The sequence below is a fragment of the Ovis canadensis genome, chromosome 14 (assembly GCF_042477335.2).
Source record: "Ovis canadensis isolate MfBH-ARS-UI-01 breed Bighorn chromosome 14, ARS-UI_OviCan_v2, whole genome shotgun sequence".
Taxonomy (NCBI): domain Eukaryota; kingdom Metazoa; phylum Chordata; class Mammalia; order Artiodactyla; family Bovidae; genus Ovis; species Ovis canadensis.
The window spans coordinates 15,606,284-15,629,883 of NC_091258.1; the positions used below are offsets into that span (position 1 = coordinate 15,606,284).

The 23,600-nt window shown below is 56.7% G+C and overlaps 2 protein-coding genes across 9 annotated transcripts in view; one reads left to right on the forward strand and one right to left on the reverse strand.

Moving 5' to 3' along the window:
• ZNRF1 (zinc and ring finger 1) overlaps window positions 1-14,205 on the forward strand; it is an 88,638-nt gene extending 74,433 nt beyond the window's left edge. Inside the window, exons 2-5 of one of the 4 annotated variants that reach the window (XM_069549595.1) lie at window positions 3,500-3,595; window positions 10,669-10,774; window positions 11,981-12,072; window positions 13,214-13,512. In XM_069549595.1, coding sequence (XP_069405696.1) covers window positions 3,500-3,595; window positions 10,669-10,774; window positions 11,981-12,038 — 260 coding nt within the window. In that variant the 3' untranslated portion in view covers window positions 12,039-12,072; window positions 13,214-13,512. Of the gene's footprint in view, window positions 1-3,499; window positions 3,596-10,668; window positions 10,775-11,980; window positions 12,073-12,932; window positions 13,513-13,552 lie in introns of those variants that run through there. The other 3 variants (XM_069549599.1, XM_069549597.1, XM_069549598.1) reach the window with 3 other exon arrangements.
• Window positions 14,206-17,598: 3,393 nt separating this feature from the next.
• LDHD (lactate dehydrogenase D) lies at window positions 17,599-22,653 on the reverse strand. 5 transcript variants are annotated; one of them, XR_011248513.1, is made up of 11 exons: window positions 21,728-22,653; window positions 21,173-21,285; window positions 20,819-20,960; window positions 20,497-20,638; window positions 20,231-20,390; window positions 19,548-19,747; window positions 19,356-19,471; window positions 19,138-19,265; window positions 18,564-18,654; window positions 18,373-18,484; window positions 17,599-18,274 (listed from the first exon to the last, which is right to left on the reverse strand). XR_011248513.1 is itself a non-coding variant. In XM_069549593.1 (11 exons), exons 1-11 carry the CDS (start codon window positions 21,797-21,799, stop codon window positions 18,109-18,111), a joined length of 1,455 nt encoding a protein of 484 aa, XP_069405694.1. In that variant the 5' UTR covers window positions 21,800-22,653; the 3' UTR covers window positions 17,599-18,108. The 5 variants fall into 5 exon arrangements, 3 of the variants coding, with proteins under 3 accessions (XP_069405694.1, XP_069405695.1, XP_069405693.1); XR_011248514.1 differs by having other exon boundaries at window positions 19,356-19,434; window positions 19,535-19,747; XM_069549593.1 differs by having other exon boundaries at window positions 19,343-19,471.
• Window positions 22,654-23,600: the final 947 nt, after the last annotated feature.

The following is a 23,600-nucleotide window of genomic DNA, read 5'->3' on the forward strand; positions in this document are numbered from 1 at the left end:
ACCTCCAGCCAGAGAGCTCCAGACCCTCTCCTTCGAGGTTTGATGGGGACTTCGTCACATAGGCATGGTTGATTAAATCCCTGGCCGCTGGTGACTGGTCGAGCCTCTAGGTCAGGGGTGGGGCTGGAAGTTCCAGTCTTCTAATCACGTGGTTGGTTCTCTTGGCAACCAGACCCCATCCTTAGGTTATCATCTAGGGACTTTCCAAAAGTCACCTCAAAGGGGATGGTTACAAATAAACACTCCTTTAACTCTTTCACCTTTGGTTCTGGAGCTGTTTCAGGAAGTGACGACAGAAGCCCAAATGCTACTGGCCTTACGTTAATGGATTCCAAGGGTTTTAGTTCAGCTCTGGGCCAGAAACAGGACAAAGGCCACATATATGCTTCTGATTAGAAATCACAATATCACGCCTGCAGTCAGCTCTTTCTTCTCCAACGGCGAGGACTTTAGGTTGGGAGCTAAGAAATCTGATTCTGGTCTCAGCTCAGCCCCTCAATTGTTTGACTGTTGGCCTCCCAGGGTCTCTTTCTTTATCTGTACGATGAAAGGATCTGCCTAAACCTGTGAATCTCAGCTTGTTTTTTCCTAGGACATAAATGTCCAGTGACGTTTCCTCCTAGACCTTTCTTGCGGGGCGTCCCTTTTTCCCAGCATCGTGGCTGTAACTTGACCCTTCTCGGATACTCGGGGAATCACGGTGGGGTGCAAAGGTTCGAATGATGCCATTGTAACAACCATGACTGCTAAGTAATCAGAGATGTGAGTAACGTACAAGGCGAAGGGCTTTTCTTTAGTGAGCAGTCCCTGTACCACCTCCCAGTGGCCGCATCAGGACGTGGTATCTGAGGGCCTGTCAGGCCCATCCTGGCCTCCCCTCAGCCCTGGGCCCTCAGCCTGCAGGCAGGGTCCTGACTTGGCAAGTTTAAAGTGAAAGCATCTTGTCACTTAAAGCGTCGCAAAACCTTGGTCTTTTGAGTGAGAAAGAAGGGTGAACAACTAGTCTCCCAGTGGCTGGTCATTCTGTGAAATGTTACTGAGTACAAGTATTGGTGTATTTGCAGGGCAGAGGCCTGAGGGCAGACTCAGGGAGACAGAAGGACGAGGTTAGAAGAGCATTCTCACCACGCCAGACTCGAGTTCATGACTCACCTGTGCTAGGACGCGGGATGGACCCTCCCCTCTCAAGTTTCCTTTCTGTGTTCTGGTGTTGTCTTTAATGGATGCATAACCACCCAGAGATCAGAAAATACAGCCCTTTCTCAAAGCTCAGCCAGAGTCCTTGAGATGACAGCACTTCCAGGACTTTTTAGCCAATGCACGTAGACGCTGAGTATCTCTGAGGAAAAGGGCTGGGGGAATGGGGTCGGTGCCGCAGAGTCTGAGGTCCGCTTTGCCCAGAGTGGGCTGGACTGTGGGTGTTCTGTCTGGTTCTGGAGCTCAGAGCCCTGTCCCTGAAGAGAGGAGGGTTCAGAGAAGACCTCATGCCAAGGGTCTGTGCCCTGCCCGGGAGCCGGCCCTCTTCCTGTCTCAGCACCGCCAGCTGTCCAGGTCAGGGGCTGCCCTGCAGAGTGAGCGTGCCCCCTCGGGAAGGACACTGGGGAAGCTGTGAGCTCCTCTTTGCCTTGAACCCTCTCCTCATGGTAGATACTGCTCCCGCGTCCAGTGAAACTGTGTGGACACTTAGGCTGAAAATTAACAGAAGGGTCAAATCTTCACCACAGTATTTAGACGTCCTGTATTTGACCTGGAAACTCCAGACTGGGAAAGTAGGGGTTATGGTCGCAATAAGGGAGACTTAAAATTTGATGTGGACAAATAAATAGATGACTTTTCAGTCTTTTCAGTAGAATGGAAGTGAAGTATTCTATTTGAAACCAGTAGGTTGTTTTTTTTTTTCCCTCCACTGTGCAGCCTGTGGAGCTTAGGGTATAGTTCCCTGTCCAGTGATCAAACCTGGGAAAGCAGAATCCTAACCACTGGACCACCAGGGAATTTCCCATTTCTTTTGTTTTACAATATTTACTTATTTGGCTGCACCACGTCTTCACTGAGGCGTGTGGGATCTTTACTTTCAGCATGCAAGATCTCGTTCCCTGGCCCAGAGACGGAATCCAGTCCCCCCGCGCTGGAAGCACAAGCGTCTCAGCCACTGGCGCGCCGGGGAGGGAGTTCCCCCTTTGAAAAGTAATTTTAATAAAAGTAAAATGGGGAAAATTGGAAAGATTTGTATTTATCTGTAAAAATCTGTATTTATCTTTAAAAATCAGTCAAAAGATAATTTATAAAAAAGCGATCAATGCATAATGGAGTTCAGCTCAAAAGGTTCTCCGCCAAAATATCCAGTGCTGATACACTTTGATGAAACTCCCCAGGTGTGTAATGAATAAACTTCCTGGAGAATAAAACGGCAGGGTCAGTCGCCTGTGGTTGTGAAACAGCTGTCACTCTTGGAGGCATATGGCCAAGGCATGTGCGGCATTCGGGAGTGCTCTGCAGGGCCACCCCACTGAGAGCTCACTCTCCAAGGACAGCTGCGGGGGCTGTGGGAGGGAAGGTGCTCAGGCTGAGGGGTGGAGGTGCCCACACCTGTAGGGATTCCTTCTCCAGGAAGGATGTTAACTCTTTGATATTTAAAGACAGACTGTTTAGTCACCTTGATTCGCTCAATGACTCCCTGTCCCCACTGCCCACTAGACCCCCTTGGGAAAGGATCTGAATGCAAAGAAAACTCAAGTCTGATGCCAGAGATGGCTGGTAGGCTTCGGCAAGGGGCATGACAAGGGTGTGCAGTTCAGTTCAGTCGCTCAGTTGTGTCCCACTCTTTGCGACCTCATGAGCCGCAGCACGCCAGGCCTCCCTGTCCATCACCAACTCCCGGAGCTCAGACTCAACGTCCATCGAGTCCGTGATGCCATCCAGCCATCTCATCCTCTATCGTCCCCTTCTCCTCCTGCCCCCAATCCCTCCCAGCATCAGAGTCTTTTCCAATGAGTCAACTCTTCGCATGAGGTGGCCAAAGTACTGGAGTTTCAGCTTTAGCATCATTCCTTCCAAAGAAATCCCAGGGCTGATCTCCTTCAGAATGGACTGGTTGGATCTCCTTGCAGTCCAAGGGACTCTCAAGAGTCTTCTCCAACACCACAGTTCAAAAGCATCAGTTCTTCGGCACTCAGCTTTCTTTATAGTCCGACTCTCACATCCATACATGACCACTGGAAAAACCATAGCCTTGACTAGATGGACCTTTGTTGGCAAAGTAGTGTCTCTGCTAAGGGTGAGCCTCCATGAAAAAAATGGGAAGTGGAGGCTATAACAAAAAAATGAAATGTTGGTTGCCTTAATGCAGAAGTCAGTTGTGGGCTGTATCTAGACCATCATTCTCTGTGTTGATTCTGAGCCCACACGGCCAGAGTCACACAAGAGTTTCCACCTTTATTATGGATATGCTTGGTTTGGGGAAACAAAACAAAACATTTCCTTCTGTTCTCTCTTTCAGGTTTCAAGTGCCCCATTTGCTCCAAGTCCGTGGCTTCTGATGAGATGGAAATGCACTTTATAATGTGTCTGAGCAAACCTCGTCTCTCCTACAATGGTGAGGTTTTGGTTGGGGCAGGAGGCAGGGGGGTGGCCTCTGGGCAGCTTCTGCACCCTGCCTTCCAAGCGGGTAGGGCAAGGGGAGTGGGCCAGGGAGGGAGTCCCTCAGGAGGCTAGTGCGCCCCGTCCTTTCTGCCACCTGCTTAGCTCCTCTTGCGTCTGGTCGGGAGACAGGCCTTGGTCTCACACAGCTGACAGCAGAAAGTCTGCGGGAGCACCAGCTCTCTGTGGGGAAGGGGAGTCCTGGCCGAGCTTTGCACGACCTGCTTAAGCCTGACTATCCAGGGCAGAATAGATGTGATGTGTGGACACCTTTGGGGACTAAGAGCTGACCTGCCACCTTGGGACTAAGAGCTGACCTGCCACCTTGGGACTAAGAGCTGACCTGCCACCTTGGGGCTGGGCATGAGTACATCGAGGCACTCCATGAAACCCCAGTCCCCCGCCACGACACCCCGTGGACGGAGTGACAGTGAACAGCTGCCTAGTGTGCCGTGCACAGACTTGGGTGCGTTCTCGGTCGCCTCAGTCATGGCCCGCTCTCTGGGACCCCATGGACTCTAGCCCACCAGGCTCCTCTGTCCAGGGAACTCTCCGGGCCAGCACACTGGGGTGGGCTGCCGTTTCCTAGGGATCAAACCCAAGTGTCTTGCCCTGGCATGGGTGTGCCCGTGTTGCCCTGCGTGGCCTCCTGGCCTCACCCAGCCACACTCACACTGAGCGTCCCCTCAGAGGGAGCAGAGGTTAGCCAGCCAGCTGGAGGCCTGCCGTGATTATTCTTGGTCTGTTCCCATTTTCTCCCTCCTCTAGTTGAAAAGCCTTCCCTGGTGGCTCAGACAGACGGTAAAATAGCCACCTGCGATGTGGCAGACATGGGTTCAATCCCTGGGTTGGGAACATCCCCTGGAGAAGGGAGAACAGTATTCTTGTCTGGAAAATTCTATGGACAGAGGAATCTGGTGGGCTACCGCCCATGGGGTTGCAAAGAGTGGGACGCGATGGAGCGACTTTCACTTGGGAGCTTCCCTGGTGGCTTAGATGGTAAAGAATCTGACTGCAGTGTGGGAGACCCAGGTTCGATCCATTTGGAAGAGGAGGAGGAAATGGCAACTCACTCCAGGATTCTTGCCTGGAGAATCCCATGGACAGCGGAGCCCAGCGGGTTACAGTCTATGGGGTCGCAAAGAGTCAGACACGGTTGAGCAGCTGACATACACACAGTTGAAAAGCCATCTTTTTGGGGCCATTTGAGGGGAGGGGGTGCATGAGAGAATGTGTATGTGAGTGTAAATGGGAGGACCTCTTTTGTAAAAGCCAGTCCTTAATCACCCAAGGCAAAGAGCAGCATGTTGCTTCTGGTCCCATCAGTGGAATTTGTCTTAAGGCAAAGAAGGTGCCTCGCCCGTCTGCGCGCACTGTTAACACAGGCAGTCTTTGTCTAAGGATACCTAAACCTTCCAGGTATGAAGAAGGCATTTGCCACCTGGGGTCTGTATATGGAGTGAGAGTCTCCAGGGCTGGTCTGGGGCCTGTTCTGAGATATGGCACAGGCCTTTTGGGGCCTTAAGCCAAAATCCCAGTTCAGACCTCTAGGTCATATTTTACCAATGGCTTCTTATCATCCTACTTTGTCTTTTCTACCAAAAAGGGAAAAAAGAAGAGATTTACGGCATTTGTGAGGTGTAAAACTCTCAATCTTTCTGGGAAGGGGATGATCTGAGACTTTCTTAGTGGGTATGTGCTGTTTTCTTATGAAGATTCACTGAAATTCCTGGTCACTCCCAGGAGATTCCCCATCTACACACGCACACCCTTTCTGTAGATGCTAGCACCAATTGGGGAAATTTTAAGGAAATTGATAGCAGTTATATAAGGTGAAATTAACCGCCAAAGAGGCGGGGTAGGGGGAAGAAACCTCCTAAATGAGACTGATAGAAAGTAGTATTTTTCTTATTATGAGGGTTGGCCTGAGCCATGGGTTGGAAGCCCTCCAGTAGCCGCCTGCCAGACTTTTTTTTAAAAAAGGCCAGTTTAGGAAGGGCAAGACTAGTTTAACTGGTTCACCCAGTGCTCAGGAGAACCTTAAAGACCAGGAGCTGGTGCTCCCGCACGGGCACCTGGCCCGTGAGTCGGGATGACACAGGGATGCGGTGGGCATGCACCCCAGAGCACAGACCCTCCTGTCCTCTCTTCTCCTCTAAGGGCAGCTCTGAACCCGGAATGGACGCCTCAAGGGTGAGAATGGAGTTGGGGGACCCATTTGCTTGGATACATGTGGCCAGCTTGACGGGGTCTTGTAATTTCTCTCCCTTTCCAGTGTCTCTCTGTGTTTCTGAGACTGGCATCCTCAAGAACACGCACTCAGGTTTTGACCTTCATGTTGGTCAGCTAGTAGAATGAATCTGGAGGTGAGGAGCCTGGTTCTGCCATGAACAGAAGGGTCACAGTCCAGGGACCGAGGAGGCCCCGATTTCGCGACCAGCAGGGCTCCTTGGCTCTGGGAGAGCCTGGCGTGTGGCAGGCTCTTTTGCCAGCAGTATTCAGCGAGCTTGGTGGCGGTCAGAGCAGCTTTAAAAGCTCCTGTCTGCTTAGCTTTCTTCTGGGGCACAGACCCTTGCTCTGCTTCTTAGGTCCTGCCTGCCCACCCCTTCTCTCTGCCAAAGGTCATTGCCTCCAGCTAAATGCTGAATGTCACACAAGGTTTCTCTAAACGAAAGGGACTCTGGCTCCCCTCAAAATAGGTGTGCCTCCTGCTCGTTTACCCCCCGCCAGCAGACTTGTGTCCATGGTGCTTTTTTGGCCTGTGTCTCTGCTCTCAGGGACCCCGTGGTTGGGATGGAAGTGCCTTTCTTGGGCCTTGGGCAGCCAGGTCCTGGCTTAGGAGTTCGCCCAAGCTAGTGGGGCCGCTGCTGGGAGCTGTTTCTGATGCTAGTAGTGGCTGAGTCTGGCGGCCTGGGGTCTGTCTGGGGGTGCCTGTGCAGGTGCCCTTCCTGCAGGGGGTGGCAGGAGAGGGCTCCTGGCTGCCGGTGCGTGAGGCGTGGGTGAGAGGGAGCCCTGGGGAGAGGGGAGAGGGCCCCAGGGCAGCCTCTAAAATGAAGCCCCTTGGGCCTGAGGACCCCCCTCTGCTTACCCCCCTCTGCTTGTCATGACGGAAACCCAACCTACCTGGGCAGCGCTGGCAGTCCGGGGGCTGGGGTGGGACACTGCTGCTGGTAGGGGAGCGCTCCACTCGGAGTCTCCCCTTCACCTGGAAATTCCCCAGGAAGGGAGCTGACATAGCCTGGCGTGGGTGGCACTGCCCCCTCCCGGCCCTCAGGAGGCTGCGGTGCCTGGCTCTTGGGCACCTGGCCTGGAGGTGAGGCCGGGTGGAGCCTGTCTGGGACGTGTGTGAGGCTTGTTCCTCTGGCTCCCACCGTCCTGCTCACCAGGGCTGTGAGCGCCACAGGCCCGGGGACGTGGGTTCAGCCCCCAGTGTGCACACCCACCCTGTGCCCCTCCAGAGTCCCACTGGGTGACGTTGGGTCTGTGCTCCCTGCAGACAGGCTCCTCCCCCCACCCGAAGGGAGGGCTGCAGCCATAGGTGAGGTGGGTGCTGGTTTCCAGCTCCAGAGGAGAGACTGTCGCCTGGTCTCTGAAGGACGGGGACAGGTTGGCCAAGTGGAAGGAGCAGCGTGGGGGTCCTGGCTGCTACCCACAGCCTAAGCTGCAGCCCTGACCCCGCGGTGTCTTTGGGGTTCAGCGGGCTGTGTGTGTGACACTGGTGGCCTGGAGCTGGCCCCAGAGAAGCGAGGGCTCCCTCTTCTCCTCCTCAGCCACTCCTCTGTGATGAACGGCAGCTGTTGGGGACGGGCAGAAGTGTGCCACCACTTCCCACCCCCGCCCCGGCAGCAGGACACACTGCCCACCACCCCGGGCTGCGTCTCTGGTCTGCCTGAGAGCTGAGCGTTGGCCCTGTCAGCAGCCCCCCTCAGGCCAGGCTCACTTCCACACTTCCTCCCAGGCAAGAGACCCTGGCTTTGCACGTGGTATCAGGAAGCTGGGGCTTGTGGGGCTTGAGGAGAAAGAACAGCTTGGTTCTGTGTTCTCATTGACCAGGATCAGTCAAGCCCCCCTGCTCTGGGGACCTCGGGGTGCCCAGCCCAGAGGCATCGGAGTCCATCTGCATAGTAATCTCAGCATGGTTCAGGGTCCTCTCCTTTGGGCGGCGAGGTCCCCTGGCAGCTGACGGCGGGCTCCCAGCATGAGAGAGCAGAAGTCCTGTAGGATCTGGGTGGTGGCCAGACTTTGGCTGCAGCTGTGTTCCCGCCCCTGCTGGGCACTCAGGGATACCTGGGGGCTGCTGATTCCTAGCACCGTGAGGATTGGGACAGGGAGATTTACTCAACCCACTCAGACTTGTTGCCGGGTTTGGGCTCCTCCTCCCTTCAGCAGTGGGGAGATGCCGCTTCCTGGGCTCTGTGCTGCATGTCGGCACCGCCTGCTTCCCCAAGCTCCCAGGGTCCCCAGCCCGCTCCCCATTCATGCCCTCTGACTTCAGCAAGGTGTCTGGTTCTCTGGCCGCGTTGTCCGTTTGCCAATCAAGAATAAACCGGGTGTCCTGCCTGGCTTGTAAGACCCTGAGGCTCATTGAACACACACATGTGAAATCTCCGTGTGTATCACTGGCCGTGTCCACGATCAATTAAAATCTTTCAGGAGTGCTTTCTCCTGCTTCAGGCTCTGCTGTTTTCATATCCAGAAGCCACCCTCTGGATATTTCTCCTGTGGATTTGAGAACGTCTAGGTAGCCTTTTGCTGACTTCACCTCTTTTCACCTGCCTTTCAGTTACTAGAGTTCACCTGGTTCAGTCGTTTGCTCTCTGGGTTTGTCTAAGCTCTGTATCCCCCACCTCCCGCTGTGGCCCACATCTCTCCTCTAAACCCCAGATCTGGACTTGTGCAAATTCTGGGAGGTTTCCTTGGCCGTGTCCCCGGGGAGATTCCTGCTCAGCACCTCCCACCCAGCGCTGAGCTCATCTTTCAGTCCCAAGCTGGCCCCCTCCTCCTGGGCTCCCTCTCTTCATGACGAGCGCCCGCCTGTGCCCCACCCCTCTATTTGCCCAGCTGCTCCAGTTCTTGTCAGCCTCCCGCCCCCAGTGCTGGCGCTGGCCTTGAGTTCCCCTCTCCTGCCAGGCTGCATCAGCCTCCCGAGCGGGCTGCCCACCGAGGGCTCTTCCAGTCACTTTTAGTGGTTGCAGAAAACCAGATGTGATCAGAGCGCGACTCGAGGGCCCCTCAGTGAACCAGCGAAAGCCCAGGCCCCGCAACAGAATGCAGGTCCCAAGCCTGTCCTCAGGAAGTTGGTCTCTCCTCTCCCCGTGGCCCCACGACTCTGCAGCAGCATCCTTCCCCCCAGGTGCACAGAGGCTGTCCCCTCGCCTGGACCACCCCTCCCTGAGCCGTCCCCACCCTGCCCAGGCGCTTCCCACACCTCTCACATCTGGATATGTGTGTGTCCTAAGACTTCCAGGAATCCCCATGCTGTTCATTTCCGTCTTGTTCACCCTCCCCTGCTGGGCTGTGAGTTTCCTGAGTCCTGAGACCATGGCTTATTCACTTGAGTCGCCAGTGCCCAGAATGTCACAGGAACATCCTAGAGGGTGTTGGCCTTGCCCCCAGCTCTGCTTGCGCTGTTGTGCTTACAGCTTCCCCGGGGCCATGCGTGGCAGCTTCCTTCCATTCATTCTTTTCTGGTGGGAGCGTAAGGTGTCCTTTTTTTTTCCCCCCAGTTCAGTTCAGTTCAGTCACTCAGTCATGTCTGACTCTTTGTGACCCCATGAATTGCAGCACGCCAGGCCTCCCTGTCCATCACCAACTCCCGGAGTTCACTCAAACTCAGGTCCATCGAGTCGGTGATGCCATCCAGCCATCTCATCCTCGGTCATCCCCTTCTCCTCCTGCCCCCAATCCCTCCCACCATCAGAGTCTTTTCCAATGAGTCAGCTCTTCACATGAGGTGGCCAAAGATTTTCCCTTATTTAATTGAGTTAAAATGTGTTTAACACGCACGTAACAGTGTCGTAGCATTTAGGACATTAACAACATTGTGCAACCACCGTCTCTGTCTAGTTGCAAACATTTCATCACCCCGGAAGGACCTCGTTGTATGATTCCACTTAAATGAAGGATCTAAAGGCATCAACAGTCGACTCCATAGAACCAGAGAGCAGAAGGGTGGCTGGCAGAGGAGAGCGAAGCAGGCAATTGCTTTTCAAGAGGTAGAGAGTTTCAGTTACGTGAGATGGAGAAGCCTCTTGGTCTGCTCTGCAACATGATGCCCCCAGCAGTAGTGTACTGTACATTTTTATCAGGAGGGTACATCTCATGTTACCACAAAAAAAAAGGAGGAAAATCCCTTAGTCATGAAGCACGCAGTCTCCAGTGCCCCCTGACCTAACTTTTTGCCTCTAAACTTTCCTCTTCTGGACGTTTCGCATGAAGGGAATCGTACAGCCGGTGGCCTTTTGCGTCTAGCTTCTTTCACTCACACCATGTTGTCGAGGTGCTTCCATGTTGCGGCCCACATCAGCCCTTCACCTTTCTTGGCTCAGTGATACTCCATTGCATGGGTCCACACGGTTCATTTCTCCATCAGCTAGTGGACATTTCCCACCCGCTGTTGTGAATAATCCTGTGTGCATGTATATTGGCTAGAGTGCCTGTTTCTCCCCCTCATTCTTGCCTAGTCCAACTCTCTTCATCACCATTTTTTTTCCCTGGCCTGTGTGTATGTTTAGAGGAAAGTCTGTCCAGGGAGCCAGTCTGTCTCCTGCTGCCCAGCTCCGGGTGTCTCCCTCTCCCGTCCATTTTCATCCTCTGTCTCCTGGGCTGTGAATTTGGTGATTAATCCCATTTTGTCCTCAGATAGTTGGCGTGAGGTTTACATGTCTGGCGTCTGCAGTGAGGACCTTCACGTCAAGGTCCGCCTCAGGCTTTCACCCACTCAGGCGGCCCACGCCGTCCCACCCAGCTCTCAGAGCCCGGCCAGCTGGTGACTGACCCCCATCCTCTCCCACTGTCCCCTCTCTGCAGATGACGTGCTGACTAAAGACGCGGGTGAGTGTGTGATCTGCCTGGAGGAGCTGCTTCAGGGGGACACGATAGCCAGGCTGCCCTGCCTGTGCATTTATCACAAAAGGTACGAGGGAGCTGGCAGGCCCGGCTCAGCCACACCCAGACCCCAGAGGGCTCCTTCCCTGTGGTGTGGGGAGAGAGACAGCCGTCACGAGGACCCTGGGCGGCGTTGAAGCAGAGCCCAGCCCTTGGGGACGTCTGGACGTGCGGGGCGCAGAGCCGGGGAGGCCTGTGGATCCCCGGCCCCCTGGGAGGTTGGGTCTCCGTGTGTCTCCACGAGCCCCCACTGCTCCGCCGTGTGCAGACCCTGGTCTGTGCCGCGGGGCCCGCACGAGGGAGTTGCTGGCTGCCTCGGCCCCAGGCCCCGCCCCTCGGCCCCGGAGGCTCCTCCCAGGCCCCGCCCACATTCACTACCTGTGGGGCGGGCCCCTCCATAATAGGGCCGAGATTCGTCTCGGGCTCCAGCTCCGGCCTGTGTCTTGTTTCCAACTGGAGAGAAGACGCCTCACTCAGGCCGCCGCTGCTCTCGGCCCCTCGGCCCCGAGCCGCTTCCTGACGCAGGCGTTCCTGAAGCCTGGCTGGGGCCGCGGCCGCGGGGCCACGCGCGGATGCGGCTGGTGCGGGGAGGGCGCGAGTGAGGGCCGGGGAGGGTTTGGGCCCGGGCCCAGCGCCAGGCCGCCCGCGTCCAGAACTGGGGACAGGACCCTCTAGCTCTCGGGGAGACATACGCAAATAGCCAGTCTGGTTCCTGTTTCGAAAAGACAGGCTTGGCCAGCCCTTTCTGTGACTCCAGGACTTCACTGCCGGCCTTTGCCTGGGGCTCCTGAGTTCCACCCCTCGGGCCACCTTCTCCCGGGAGGGCTGGCTGCTGGCTGCCCGCCACAGCCGGGCAGAGAGCCTCAGGAGACGGCCCGCTCAGGGCGCTGCCCAGCCTTCCTTGCCCTTCAAGCCTTGGAGACGGTCGCCTGGCCGCCCCTCGCAGCCCCCCCGCACTCGCCGTCTCTCTGGTAGCTGTGCCGTGTTCCCGTGCTCCACGCCCCCGAGGCCTCATCCTTTTCGAGGCCGCGCTCCCCGCTTCCTGTGGGCCTAGGCCCACGCCACCCCGCCTCACGGCACGGGGCCTCCGGCTGAGCCAGCACCCATCTGAGTGCTCTGCTCCTTCCTGCCAGTAGACAGTGGGTGTCGGGTCCTCGCGGGTGAGACGTAGGAATCCTGCTCCGAGACCGCTGCTCAGCCGGTGACGCATCCCCCTTGCCGTCTCCCCGCTCAGTTGCATAGACTCGTGGTTTGAAGTGAACAGATCTTGTCCAGAACACCCTGCGGACTGACCCTGCTGGGCTCGCTTGCTGACTCCTCTCAATGGTGAGCCAGTGATTCGGGCCCTGGAGTGGGGAGGGCGTTGCTGAGCTGCCCTCACACACCGCCCCACCTCCCCACTGAAAGGGGTCGAGGGAAGAGGGTCTAAGCAGCAGTGCTTCTGTGAGGTGGGAGTGGTTCCTGGGAAGCCTCAGAGTCCACTCTTGCATGGTCGTCCAGAAGAGTGGAGGTGGAGTTGGGAAAAGATCAGTGTGGTCCAGACGTTGAGGGCAAATCTCCCTGAAGGAGGTTCAGCAGGAGCTTCACAAAGTGCTGAGTGGGGGAAGCCTGGGACCAGTGCTGTGCTTTGTGCTCCCTGGGCTGTGGAGCAGGTCCTCACCCGGGTGGGGGTGGGGGGTCCTGCTTCTTTGGGGATGGGGACATCTCGCTTGCACTCCCACGTGGACATCACGGTCATTGAACAGGACCGCGCATTGTCCCTGCAGCACTTGTCAGCAGTCACCTCACCAGGTTTTTCCCTCCTCTGGCCCCCTCCCTCACCCCCTTCAGATGAGTCAGACTTGGGGCCCTGCCACCACAGCCCAGGTCCCTGACTGTACTGCAGACTAGCCCAGCCAGCTTCCTCCCCAGATAGGGGAGTACCCATCAGGTGGTGGGCATTTCCCACCCTGTAACCATTGTGTAGCCCGTGTGTCCCTCGGGCACCTTACTTTACTGCTGAATGTCCTCTCCTGTCTCCATCCTACTTGTCCCTTCCGCCAAACAGACGACACCCCCAGAGGAACCAAAACCGACCTCATCTCACACCCAGGGGTTCAGGGCCCTCTTTCTGTTCTTTCTCTTTCTCGCTCTCTCTTCGTCTCCCTCTTTCTCTTGTTTTTTTGTTTTCTTTTGTTCTTTGTTAGGTTTGTTTCATTTATCCCAAGTAAACCCCCAGAACAGCTGACGATGTCAAACTATTCAGGGACACTTGCTCTTTTTACCTTCTCCTCAAAAACTGAGGACGTGGGGTGAAGAAAACGCGAGGGGAAGAAAGAGGCAGAGGGCATGGAGCCTGGCACCGGCTGCGAGTCCCAATTCCCAGCATGACGTCCGGTTCAGGGGGCGCCCCAGCCTGGCCTCCGCAGGACACACACGGCCGGCCTTGGGCCCACCAAGCGCGACTGACATCTTCCGGTCCCCACAGGGACAGCCAGGGCCCCGTTCCTGAGAGGAGGCTTCAGACACTGGGGCAGAGCTGAGCTGGGGACAGCAGTGGGAACAGGGCGCCCTCCTGCACTGACTTCCAGAGAATGGTCCCCCTTTCTCCCCGAGGACACCAGATTGGATGAGAGCCAGTTTGAGAGAAGAAAGAATCACCCGCTATCCTTCCCCTCATCCTCATCCCAGGAGGGAAAGGGCATTTTCTTTTTCACTTTTGAAAGGCATTGTGGGTCTGTCTCTAAAGTGTTTACAAAAAAAAAAAAATTATAAAAAAAGCAAAAAGTCTAGTGTCGACTGGTGTTTTCCCTCGTGATGTTTACAGATCGCTGTCTGCTGCCCGGCCAGAACCCACTCAGTGACAAACGAACAGAGCCGGGTTCTTGCCACTCAAGTCCCAAGGGCGCAGAGCGAGCTCACAGCCCTCCTGTGCCCGGCATCCAGCAGCCTCTCCATCAACCACTCTGCCTTGGTTTTTTTGTTAGTTCGATCCCCCCCCCATTTTTCTGGCTTGATTTTGCACTTTTCTCCCCTGGGGACCCCAATATCTTGACTTCATTGCCAAAAACGAGTCCATCAGGACCTTCTCCCCCTTCTTCCCATTTCTCCTTCCTACTTCCCTTCTGGTTCTGGTCAGTTCAGAGGATTTAACAATCACAAGTGTCCTGCAAAAATGCCTGAACGTTTTTCCTAGACCCCTGTGTATTTTCTTTTTTCCAGAAAACTTAGACAAACAAAAGACTAAAAGGATATGTACAGCTGCCCCTGTTTTCAGGCATTCTGTTTGAGAACATTTTAGCTGTTGATGTTCACATGTGACATCAGTTCCGGCAAGATAGGTTTCTGTATTTATATATTAAAATCCAAAACAAAAAAAAACCTTATAAAATGTTTAAAAAAATGTTCAAAGCTGGGGGAAAAGGCTTTCTTCATTAGTCAAGGTGTTTTGATATGGTATTAAAATAATGTCTAATAAAAGATGCACTGTGTGACTTCATTTTAATCAAGTGTTATTACACAACCAAGAAGTGAGCATTGAAGGTCTCTGTCCCTGGTCTCTTGCCCACCCACCTTAGCCTTCCTTCAGGCTAGTGTTGGGGCTACTAGTGTGTCAGCAGGGATTCATGGGTGAGGGAACAGGGCAGGGCAGGGCAGGCTGGAGTCCCACAGGTTTACAAACCCGCTCAAGCCTCATGGAATCTATCTGCCGTCACCCGTGGCGTGGTTGTGACAGAACTTTTCTGGAAAAATCTGCTGGGCAAGTATCTTGCAGCCGGTGGAGGCTGTAGGGACTCGCGTTCTTCCAGGCATTACCTCCCCCCCTACCACCATACTTGGCTCCCCATTCTGCACCCTGCCCTTCCTGTTGCTCCGGCCGAGTCTCCATGCTGACTCACGGGCATGCTTCATTGAGGCCCAGAAAGAGGCCTTGCTTTGGAGCTAAGCCAGCTCAGAGCCCTTGAATTAGAACCAGCCACTCTGGGCTCATCAGAGTTGGCACACCTTGGGCAGGGTGGGAAGTGTAGGGCAGGGGGTACCAGTGCCCACCTGGCCTCTGTCTCTGCGCCAGACCCACTCCCGGAGAGGCACTGCAGGGCCTGCGAGGGCAGCTCAGGAGGGGGACACATGCTCTGCCGGCCTCTAGCCCCCTGCGTGTGGGCTCTGACCCCGCCAAGGCCCTGCAGTCGTGTTCTGTCAGATGCTTGCTGAAGCACCTGCTCTGTGCATTGCAGGCTGGTGGGCAGCTGTGAGCCAAGGCCCCAGCATGTCCAGCGTTCCAGAGAAAAACTCGAGAGGAGTTTGGGTCCAAGCTGGTGGAGTGGTGACCCCGGAAACCTGCAGTTGCACGGGGGCAGGAACCTGGGCTCTAAACTGTCTGTATGGGGCTTCTCTGCCTGGCAGAACCATGTTTGGGGAAAGGACTCCCATCTAAACCTCAGATGCCCCACAGGTGAAGTGGGAACAAAGTCACAGCTCAGAGGTCACCGTGAGGGTCAGAGGATCTGCCCAGAGGCCTTGGCACATGCATAGCAGGCTCTCTCATGGCTTTGTCACCACAGAAAGCACTGTTCTATTCACAGCACCTCCTGCTTCTGCCTGGCAACTGTGTCTCCCTGTTCTATATTTAATTCCTCCAGCAAAGCTGGCCCTGAACGTCTCCTTGCCTGACCCCTAGGCCTGCAGGCAGGGGGGAACCATGTGCCCACCTCCGTGGCTTAGACCTGGCAGCCTTGGCGGCACCCTGGGTGAGCTGGGTGAGAGGAGGGCTGGAGCCCACGCCCCGGGTGCTATTCCAGGCTCCTGTGCTGGCGTTTATCCCACCCCCAGGGACTTCACTCCCACCCGGCTCACTACAGCCCTCTGCTGGTGGCCGTGTCCTTTGAATTCAGCCCCAGATTGCCGGCTTCTGGGCGGGGGTGGGATGGGGTTGTCCTGACTTCCCAGATGGAACTGGTGTCTGTCATCCTCCAGCCAAACGGTTCTCCGGAGCTCTGCCTTTCTGAGGGCAGGGGGGATTGGCAGGAACTAGGAGGTGGGTTCCACCCACTCCCTCTGCCAAGGGCTCAGCACGCTCGGCTGTTATGTCTGACTCTTTGTGACCCCATGAGCTGTACCCCGCCAGGCTCCTCTGTCCATGAGATTTTCCAGGCAGGAATACTGGAGTGGGTTGCTATTGGAGGATTGCCAAGTGGATTGCACACTTGGAGAGGGTGGCTTCCTGGGCAAAGGGCACCTCACTAAAACTAGTCATCTAGTAGTCCCAGGCAGCACTCGTGGGACTACCGCCTACCAATGCGGGAGACATAATGAGACTCAGGTTCAATCCCTGAGTCAGGAAAATCCCCTGGAGGAGGGCATGGCAACCCACTCCAGTATTCTTGCCTGCAGAATACCATAGAGAAGCCTGGCAGGTTATAGTCCATGGGGTCCCGAAGAGTCAGACACGACTGAAGCAAGTTAGCACGCACAGTAGCCATTTAATCATGTCAAGGTTTTTAGGTCCTTATTCCTAGGAAACATGCTGAATTGTATAGGTGAATGACGTGAAAAAATTTGTAACTCAATTCCAAATGATTTTCCAGCGATACACATGAAGCAAGCCAGGTAAGAATATTCATTGTTGAATCTTCAGTGAACAGTGTGCTTGTTCTTTCAACTCTCCTGCATGTTTGGAGCTTCTCCTTATAAAGAACTGTGGGGAAATGGCCATTCCCTGAGCACCTACTAGTTGCCAGGCACTGGGGGGTGGGGTGGCACACCAGGGAGGAGCCTTGGCCCTGCAGAATGCTGCCCCTGGAGGACTGCTGGCGGGAGGCAGCCTGCGTGCAGGGGAGGCACCAGTGAGTTCATGTGGCTGATGGTTAGAGTGTTGCTGTTTCCTTTATTGGGGAGTGGGGGGACATGAAACTTGCCCCACACTACCCCTGGTACATCCAAGGGACAGAAATGTCAGAAGAGCGAACTCGGGGCTCAGCCTGGTGTTGGCAGAGGAGTCGTTCGAACCAAGCTTGTCTCAGTTAGAGGGGCTGCCTCTGCTGGGGGCCTGAACAGTTGATGGGTGATGGGGTGGAGGCAGGGTCTTAGGAGGATAGGAGTGATGTGAGTTGGGGGGTGACGCTGGCTCCCCTGCACCCCTTGCTCATCCTCTTTCCTGAGGGCCAAGGTTACCAGGGAGGGAGGTGGGCCTGCACCAGAGGCTCCTGGGACCTGCAGGTGGGTGGGAGCTTGGAGATCTGTTTCTTGGGCTCCAGGCATCTGCTGTACCCTGGGAAATGGGGGGCCCAGAGCTGAGAGCTGTAAGTCCCTGCGAGGGGAGCAGACACCCCAGGCGGTACTGGTGTCTGAGCTTTGTGGTGTCAGGCGCCCTCGCGTGGGCTTAGGGGGAACAACTACCAGGCACCCTGGACGAGGAGCTCTGGCTAGAAATTGTGACCAAGCCTGGGGCAGGCCTCAGGGGGGGACAGAGCCTGACGTTGAGAGTCAAGAAAGCTGGTAGAGAAACATACCACACCGTGGACAGATGTGGGACCAGGAAAATCACTCCAGTGCTTGGTAGCAGCCATTTGAAGGACATGATCAGAATGTTCTAGAGCCCAGTCTGGGGGCTCAGTGGGGGAAGTCTATAGTGAGGATGGCCACGGTTTAACCCTCAGGTCCTGGGGTTCTCACGGGCAGAGCAACTGGGACAGGGACCTGAGTCCCCTTAAGTGACCTTCCTCCTGCAACCTGAGCAGTGTCCCCTCCTCAGGCTGCAACAGGTCAAAGAGCAGAGGCCGGGTGAGGGATGAGGGCATCATGGAAGGACAGAGAATCTGGAGGAGGAGAGGTGGGCAGGCACAGGAGGCCATTCACAGCTGCAGCTTGCTCATCTCCAGATAGCTGCAAGTGGGGCTCAAGTTTATTTGGGGTGGGGGAGAGCGCAGGATTGACAACGTGGAGCAGAACTTCCCTTCCCCACCAGCAAAGGGGCGTTCCCCTCACCAGGCAGATGGAGCTGGGCTATGCGTGCTGCGTCCCCAGCTTTTGTCCTCCTGTCCTGGGCTGTGGAGGCCGAGGAGAGGAGTGGACCTAGTCTTTGGGGTGACCCATGGTGCCCACCCAGGCCCGGATGTGTCAGAGCAGAGAGGAAGCTGCTTCACTGGGAATGACCCCCAGCAATTGTATTGAAGCAAAGGCTCCTGAGGACAGCAAGAGAGCTGGGGAGAAGCCAGAGGCCTGTCCAAGCTTCTCTCTCCTCCCCATGGCCTCAGGTGCGTTTAAAAAGACAGGTGAAGGCCTTTCCAGCTGGGGAAGACCCCTGCAGAGTCTGGGGGCTTGCAAACAGGCTCCAGAACGGGAGGTGCCACTCTGGGGGCTTGAGGGCCAGGTGCCCAGGGCCCCTCACAGCACCTTGCCTGGGTTCATGAGGCCTCGGGGGTCCAGCGTGGCCTTGAGCCGCCGCATGGTCTCCACACCCACCGCGCCCACTTCCTCGAGCAGCAGCTGCCGCTTGCCCAGCCCGATGCCGTGTTCCCCGGTGCACGTGCCGTGGAGCGCCAGTGCGCGCCTGGGAGGCAACCGGAAGGGACCCTCAGCGGGAGCTCCCCCCGCCCCCGCCCCGCCCCTGTCACCGCCTTCCTGCCCTGCCTCCCGCTTCGCTCTTACCTGCCCAGCTGCTCTGCAAAGGCCTGGACCCTGAGGAGCTCCTCAGGGTCCTCGGGGTCTACCAACAGGATGCAGTGGAAATTCCCGTCGCCCACATGCCCGACGATGGTTCCTGGGGGCCCAGAGGACAGAGCTGTGGCCCTGGCCTCCCCCCTGCCCTGCCCCACGCGCCCGCAGGGGGCTGGCGGAACCTGTGAGTCTCCAGGCCTCCAGGTCCTCTTTAGTCTGCACCAGGATCTCCGGCAGCCGGGAGATGGGCACACACACGTCGGTAGAATAGCCCTGAGTTGTGGCAGCTCCATAAGCGATCCCCCCTCACCCGGCGTGCCCAGAAGTTAAGGGGTCAAGGCTACAGATGGGCTCAGGGAGCTCGGCCTCTTGCTTGCATGTGTCTGCTCTGTCTCTAAGCCTCAGTTTCCCCTGGGGAGCAAGAGGACTGGCCCAGATAGGTTCCCAGGGCGCTCCGCCTGCTCCCCACCCCCGATCAGGCACCCCAGCACTGGCTGCCTGGGGCCCTGCCTCCCCTTCCCGTAAGCTACCACCCCCCCTTCACCACCTATTCCTCCAGGAAGTCTGCCTTTTGTGTTCAAACTCCTAAGGGCACCATGCTGCCACTGCTCGGTCCCTGCACCCAGGGCCTGGCTCAAGGAAGGGGCTCCCTCCCAAGGATGTGGCAGTCTTGCCCGCCAGGGCCTCGGCTGGCCACCCTGGACAACAGGGTGCCAGGCCGAGGAAAGGCTCCCGCCTGCATCCCAGCCTGCTCACCTTGCAGCCCGGCCGCAGGGCCAGGCTTGCGTACCAGGCGTTGTGCCGGGCTGCCCAGAGGCGGCTGCGCTCCTCTGCCTCCTTGGCCCAGGAGAAGTGGGAGCCTCCGTTATGACGGATGATCTCCTCTGTGGGGGACGGGGAGTCACACCAAGCTCTACTCTGGGGGCAGCCTGTGCCCCCTGCCCACAGCACCCCCACACACCTGTGCGCTGCACCTGCTCTGCCAGCGCCTGCTCGGAGCCGTGGAACTCGAGGAAGAGCGTGGGTGCCACGCAGCAGTTCAGCTTGCTGTGCCTGTTGCAGGCATCCATCATGACCTCATCTAGGAACTCTGGGGCCAAGGAGAGGCCAGGTGAAGTGAAGCTTTAAAGGGGGCCTCCCCCGGGGAGCCCACCTGGACTGCTCACCAATGCGGGCCACAGGTACTGCAGCCTGGAGGATGTGTACGGTGCTCTCCACCGCCGCCTGGACGGTGGGGAAGGCACAGGTGGCGGCCACAGTGGCCTCAGGGACAGGATGCAGGCGCAGAGTGGCAGCCGTGATGAGACCTAGCGTTCCCTCGGAGCCCACAAAGAGCCCGGTGAGGTTGTAGCCAGCTGCGCTCTTCCTGGGCCGGGGAACACAAGGCAGATGAGCGCCCAGGCCACATGCCGCCAGATCTCTGGCTAGAGGCCAGAAGGGAGTAGAGCCCGAGGTCTGGGCTGCCCGCCCTCGGCGCAGACTACCCCCCAGGCAGCCGCTCCCCTACGCGCCTGCTAAGTCGCTTCAGTCCTGGCCAGCTTTCTGCGACTCCGTGGACAAGGCTCCTCTGTCCCTGGGATCCTCCAGAACCCTGGAGGGGGCTGCCGTGCCCTCCTCTGGGGATCTTCCCCGCCCAGGGATGGAACCTGCGGCTCCTGGGGCTCCTGCCTCGCAGGCGGATTCTCGAAGCTTGAGCTGCCAGGGAAGCCCCGCCGTTCCCTGGCACAACCCCCACCACTGGACCACCAGCTTGGGCCACAGGACAGTCTCCTATCGCGCCTCTCCCGGGGCCGCCGCCGGGGAAGGGCGCTCACAGGAGGCCCCGGCTGGTCCCGTAGAGGGCGCTCACCGGAAGCGCCGGCCGCGGCCCGCGGTGTGCAGCCGCTGCCCGCTGGGCAGCACCACCTCCAGGTTCAGCACGTTGTCGCGCATGGTGCCGTAGCGCACAGAGTTGGTGCCCGAGGCTCCAGTGGCCGCCATGCCGCAGAGAGAGGCGTCTGCACCTGGGTCTGGAGGGCAGAGGGCAGCTTGGGGCTCGCAGAGGGGTCCCACCGAGCCTCAGAAACACCCCGCTCCCAGGGAGCCCGCCAGGCCCGGGGAAAGACCCCAGCCTACCCACAGGGAACCAGAGGCCGCGGTCCCGCAGGTGGGCGTTGAGAGCTTTGCGGGTGACGCCGGGTTCTACCACCACAGAGAAGTCTTCGGGATTCAGCTCCAGGATTCGGTCCATACGGGTCAGGTTGATACAGACGCCACCCTGGCGGGAGGCATTCAAAGGATGGCTGCCCTAGGTCTTCCTCCAGGAGGACCTCAGCTCGTGGCCAGCCTCCCAGCAGGATGGCTGGTAAGGGGCGCTGCGCGTGGTGGAGGAGGCCGCCGCCCCTGGGGCAAGTGTGACGGGAGAGCCCGGCCCGCCGAGGCCAGCCGCAGCGCGCACCTGGACCGCGCAGACTCCACCCTCCAGCCCGGTGCCTGTGCCGAAGGGGACGATGGGCACGCCTTGGCCATAGCACAGGGCTGCCAGCCGGCCGACCTGCTCCGCATCCTGGGGCCACACCACGGCGTCCGGAGGCTGGCACCTGCAAGCAGACCCTCAGCAGTGTGGGTGTGTGGCACCTTCAGGTCCTGCTCGTGTGTGTAGGTACTGCAGGGCCTGAGGCTGCGCAGTGGGTAGAGAACACCCTTCTGGGGGCATAGAGGAGAGGTGGAGAATGCCGGAGCGCCCAAAAGGGGGCCGAAGACACTCCAGGACCCTCGCTCCCGGGGGCTTCTGATGCGGAGGGGAACCCACCTGTGCATGGACTCATCGTGCCCGTGCTGCTCTCGGACCACAGCCGCGGTGGACACGTGCGGGCTCCCCACGACTGCCTTCAGGGCCTCCACAAAGCCCGCGCTGAGTCTGCCCTACAGGGCAGGAACACGCGTTGGCAGGGTCACTCAGAGATAGCTGGGGCCCCCTGGCTGGTGGGAGGGGAGGGGTGGGGCTTCATTGCCCGTGAACTGCGGCACCCAGAGCCCCGCCCACGTTGGCCGGGGCCTCTTAGGGCTCTTGGAGCCCTTCTGAGTATTTCTTCCCATTTTACTGACGGGGAAAAGAGGCCATCGAATCCATGACAGGACCTGGCCTAGAACCAGCTTCCTGCCTCCCAGGCATTCTTTCAAAATGTGTGTGTGTTTCGGAGCCCCAAAGGGGAGCTCTGGAGTTGAAACCCTCCAGGCCCCCTCACTCAACGCCCACATCTGACATGGGGTGAGCCCAGCGATCCTCCCCCGGAGATCTCCGAATGCTGGGGCAGCACGGAGCCGGGCCCCCCACCCTCTAATGGGCCCCTCCCCTCCTACCCACCTGCGTCCCCCTGGAGCAGTAGCCCCTCCAGGAGAACAGTCCCCAAGTTGTAGGCCGGAGCAGGCTGGCCATAGCTGTGCAGTCGCCAGTTACCACCCCGGGGCTATTGGTTGTGCTGGGGGCGGGGCTGCTTAAGGTGGTGCAGCCTTAAGGTGGCCCTGCCAGACCTTGCTGAGTCAGTACTTCTTGAAGGAGAGGTGAGGTTTATTGAACCAAAGGGAAACAGAACAGCAGCCACTACCTTACTTGAGATTATGCAATGGCTTCTTGTGGTCCGAGTACCCAGAGCTCCAGCCAGGCTCAGGGGCTTGGCAGTACCCTTGAGCTTTCTCATTGCACAAGGCCCATATCCAGTGTCACAGAGTGCATCTTGATGGGGCTCTGAGAAGGAAAGCGCAGGGAGGCTCTTGGGGCATGGGGTGGGCTATTGCAGTAAGGCAAGCCAGGAAGAATTCCTGGAAGAGGAGTCCTAAGGAGGAACAGCAATTTACCAGGTAAGTGAAGGAAAAACCAGTTGCATCCCTTTGTCTCCACTCTCCCACTGGGCATATCCCAGGATCTTGGGGAGTGATGTGGCTGCTGCTCTTGAAGCTATTCCAAGCTTGGTTTTCCTTCTACAGAAACTGAAAAAACGTGTTGTAACTTTACTGAGATAAAGCTATTCTTGTCTTTGTTTTCCTTCCCAGTCAAACCAGGAATACAAACTCCTACTTGGGTCTTTCTCCCCAACCACATTTGAAATGAATCCATGTGTCCACTTTCAATGTGTTGCTTAACTGGCATCTCAAAAGTTGTCTCTGTAACTTCCCTGGTGATCCAGTGGTTAAGACTCAAGCTTTCCAGTGCAGGGGATGCAGGTTCAACCCCTGGTCAGGGAGCTAAGATCCCACCTGTCACACTGCCAAAAATTTTAAAAAGAAAAATCAAAAAAAGTCTCTTTTACAGTTGGTTAGTTCAAATCAAGATCTAGGGAAAGCCCTCACAGAGCAACTGATTAATGTGTCTCATAAGCCTCTCTTAATCTACCACAGTTTCCCTCTCCCCCATTTTTCCATGCCATTTGCGTGTTAAAGAAACTAGGATGCTTGTTCTGTAGAATTTTCCACATTTAGCTTTTGGATGATTGCATTCTTGTGGGATTGCTTAAGGTATTTCTCTAGCCTCTGTACTCTGATAACTTATATGGTGGATACCTGACATTACACATTTTTCATAACCTATAAAACTTTACAACACCAAGAGTGAGCCTTAGTGGAGGCAGATTTCTAAAAGATCGTTTAGGAGGTTGGCGGATCCCAGGCAAGAATGAAGACTGCGACAAGAGAATCTATCTTTCTAAACATATAAAGTGACCTCTCTGAAGAGGGTGGAGGAAACAGGTGCTGACTTACATGAATGGAGTTTTCAGTTAGACTAAAGGCAAAAGGAATTGCCCATGAGCACTGTCCTCGAGTTGGTCAAGTTGTTTCCCACAGGGAGACGAGTTAACACTTCTGAATCGGCATTACGTGTAACTGGATAGATTGACTAAATTAATAAGTAGGGAAAACTCACAAGTCTCCTGTGCAGAAGAATTGTAAATAAATTATGTAGAACTTTCCCCCTGAAGGGAGGAAGCATAACTTCCCACTTCCTAATTGTGGGCTGCTCCTAGTGACTTCCTTCTGAAGGGACAGTATGGAAAGGGGGAAAGGAAAAGGGTCATGTTATAGTGGAGAGGCCTGGCAAGTGCTACTCCAGCCCGATGATCAAAATCAACACCAACAGTCAAATCATGTTGACGGTGCCTGTCCTGCGTTGAATAGCATCCTCTCAAAATTCATGTCCTTCCCAGGACCTCAGAGCGGACTATATTTGAAAACTGGGTTGTTGC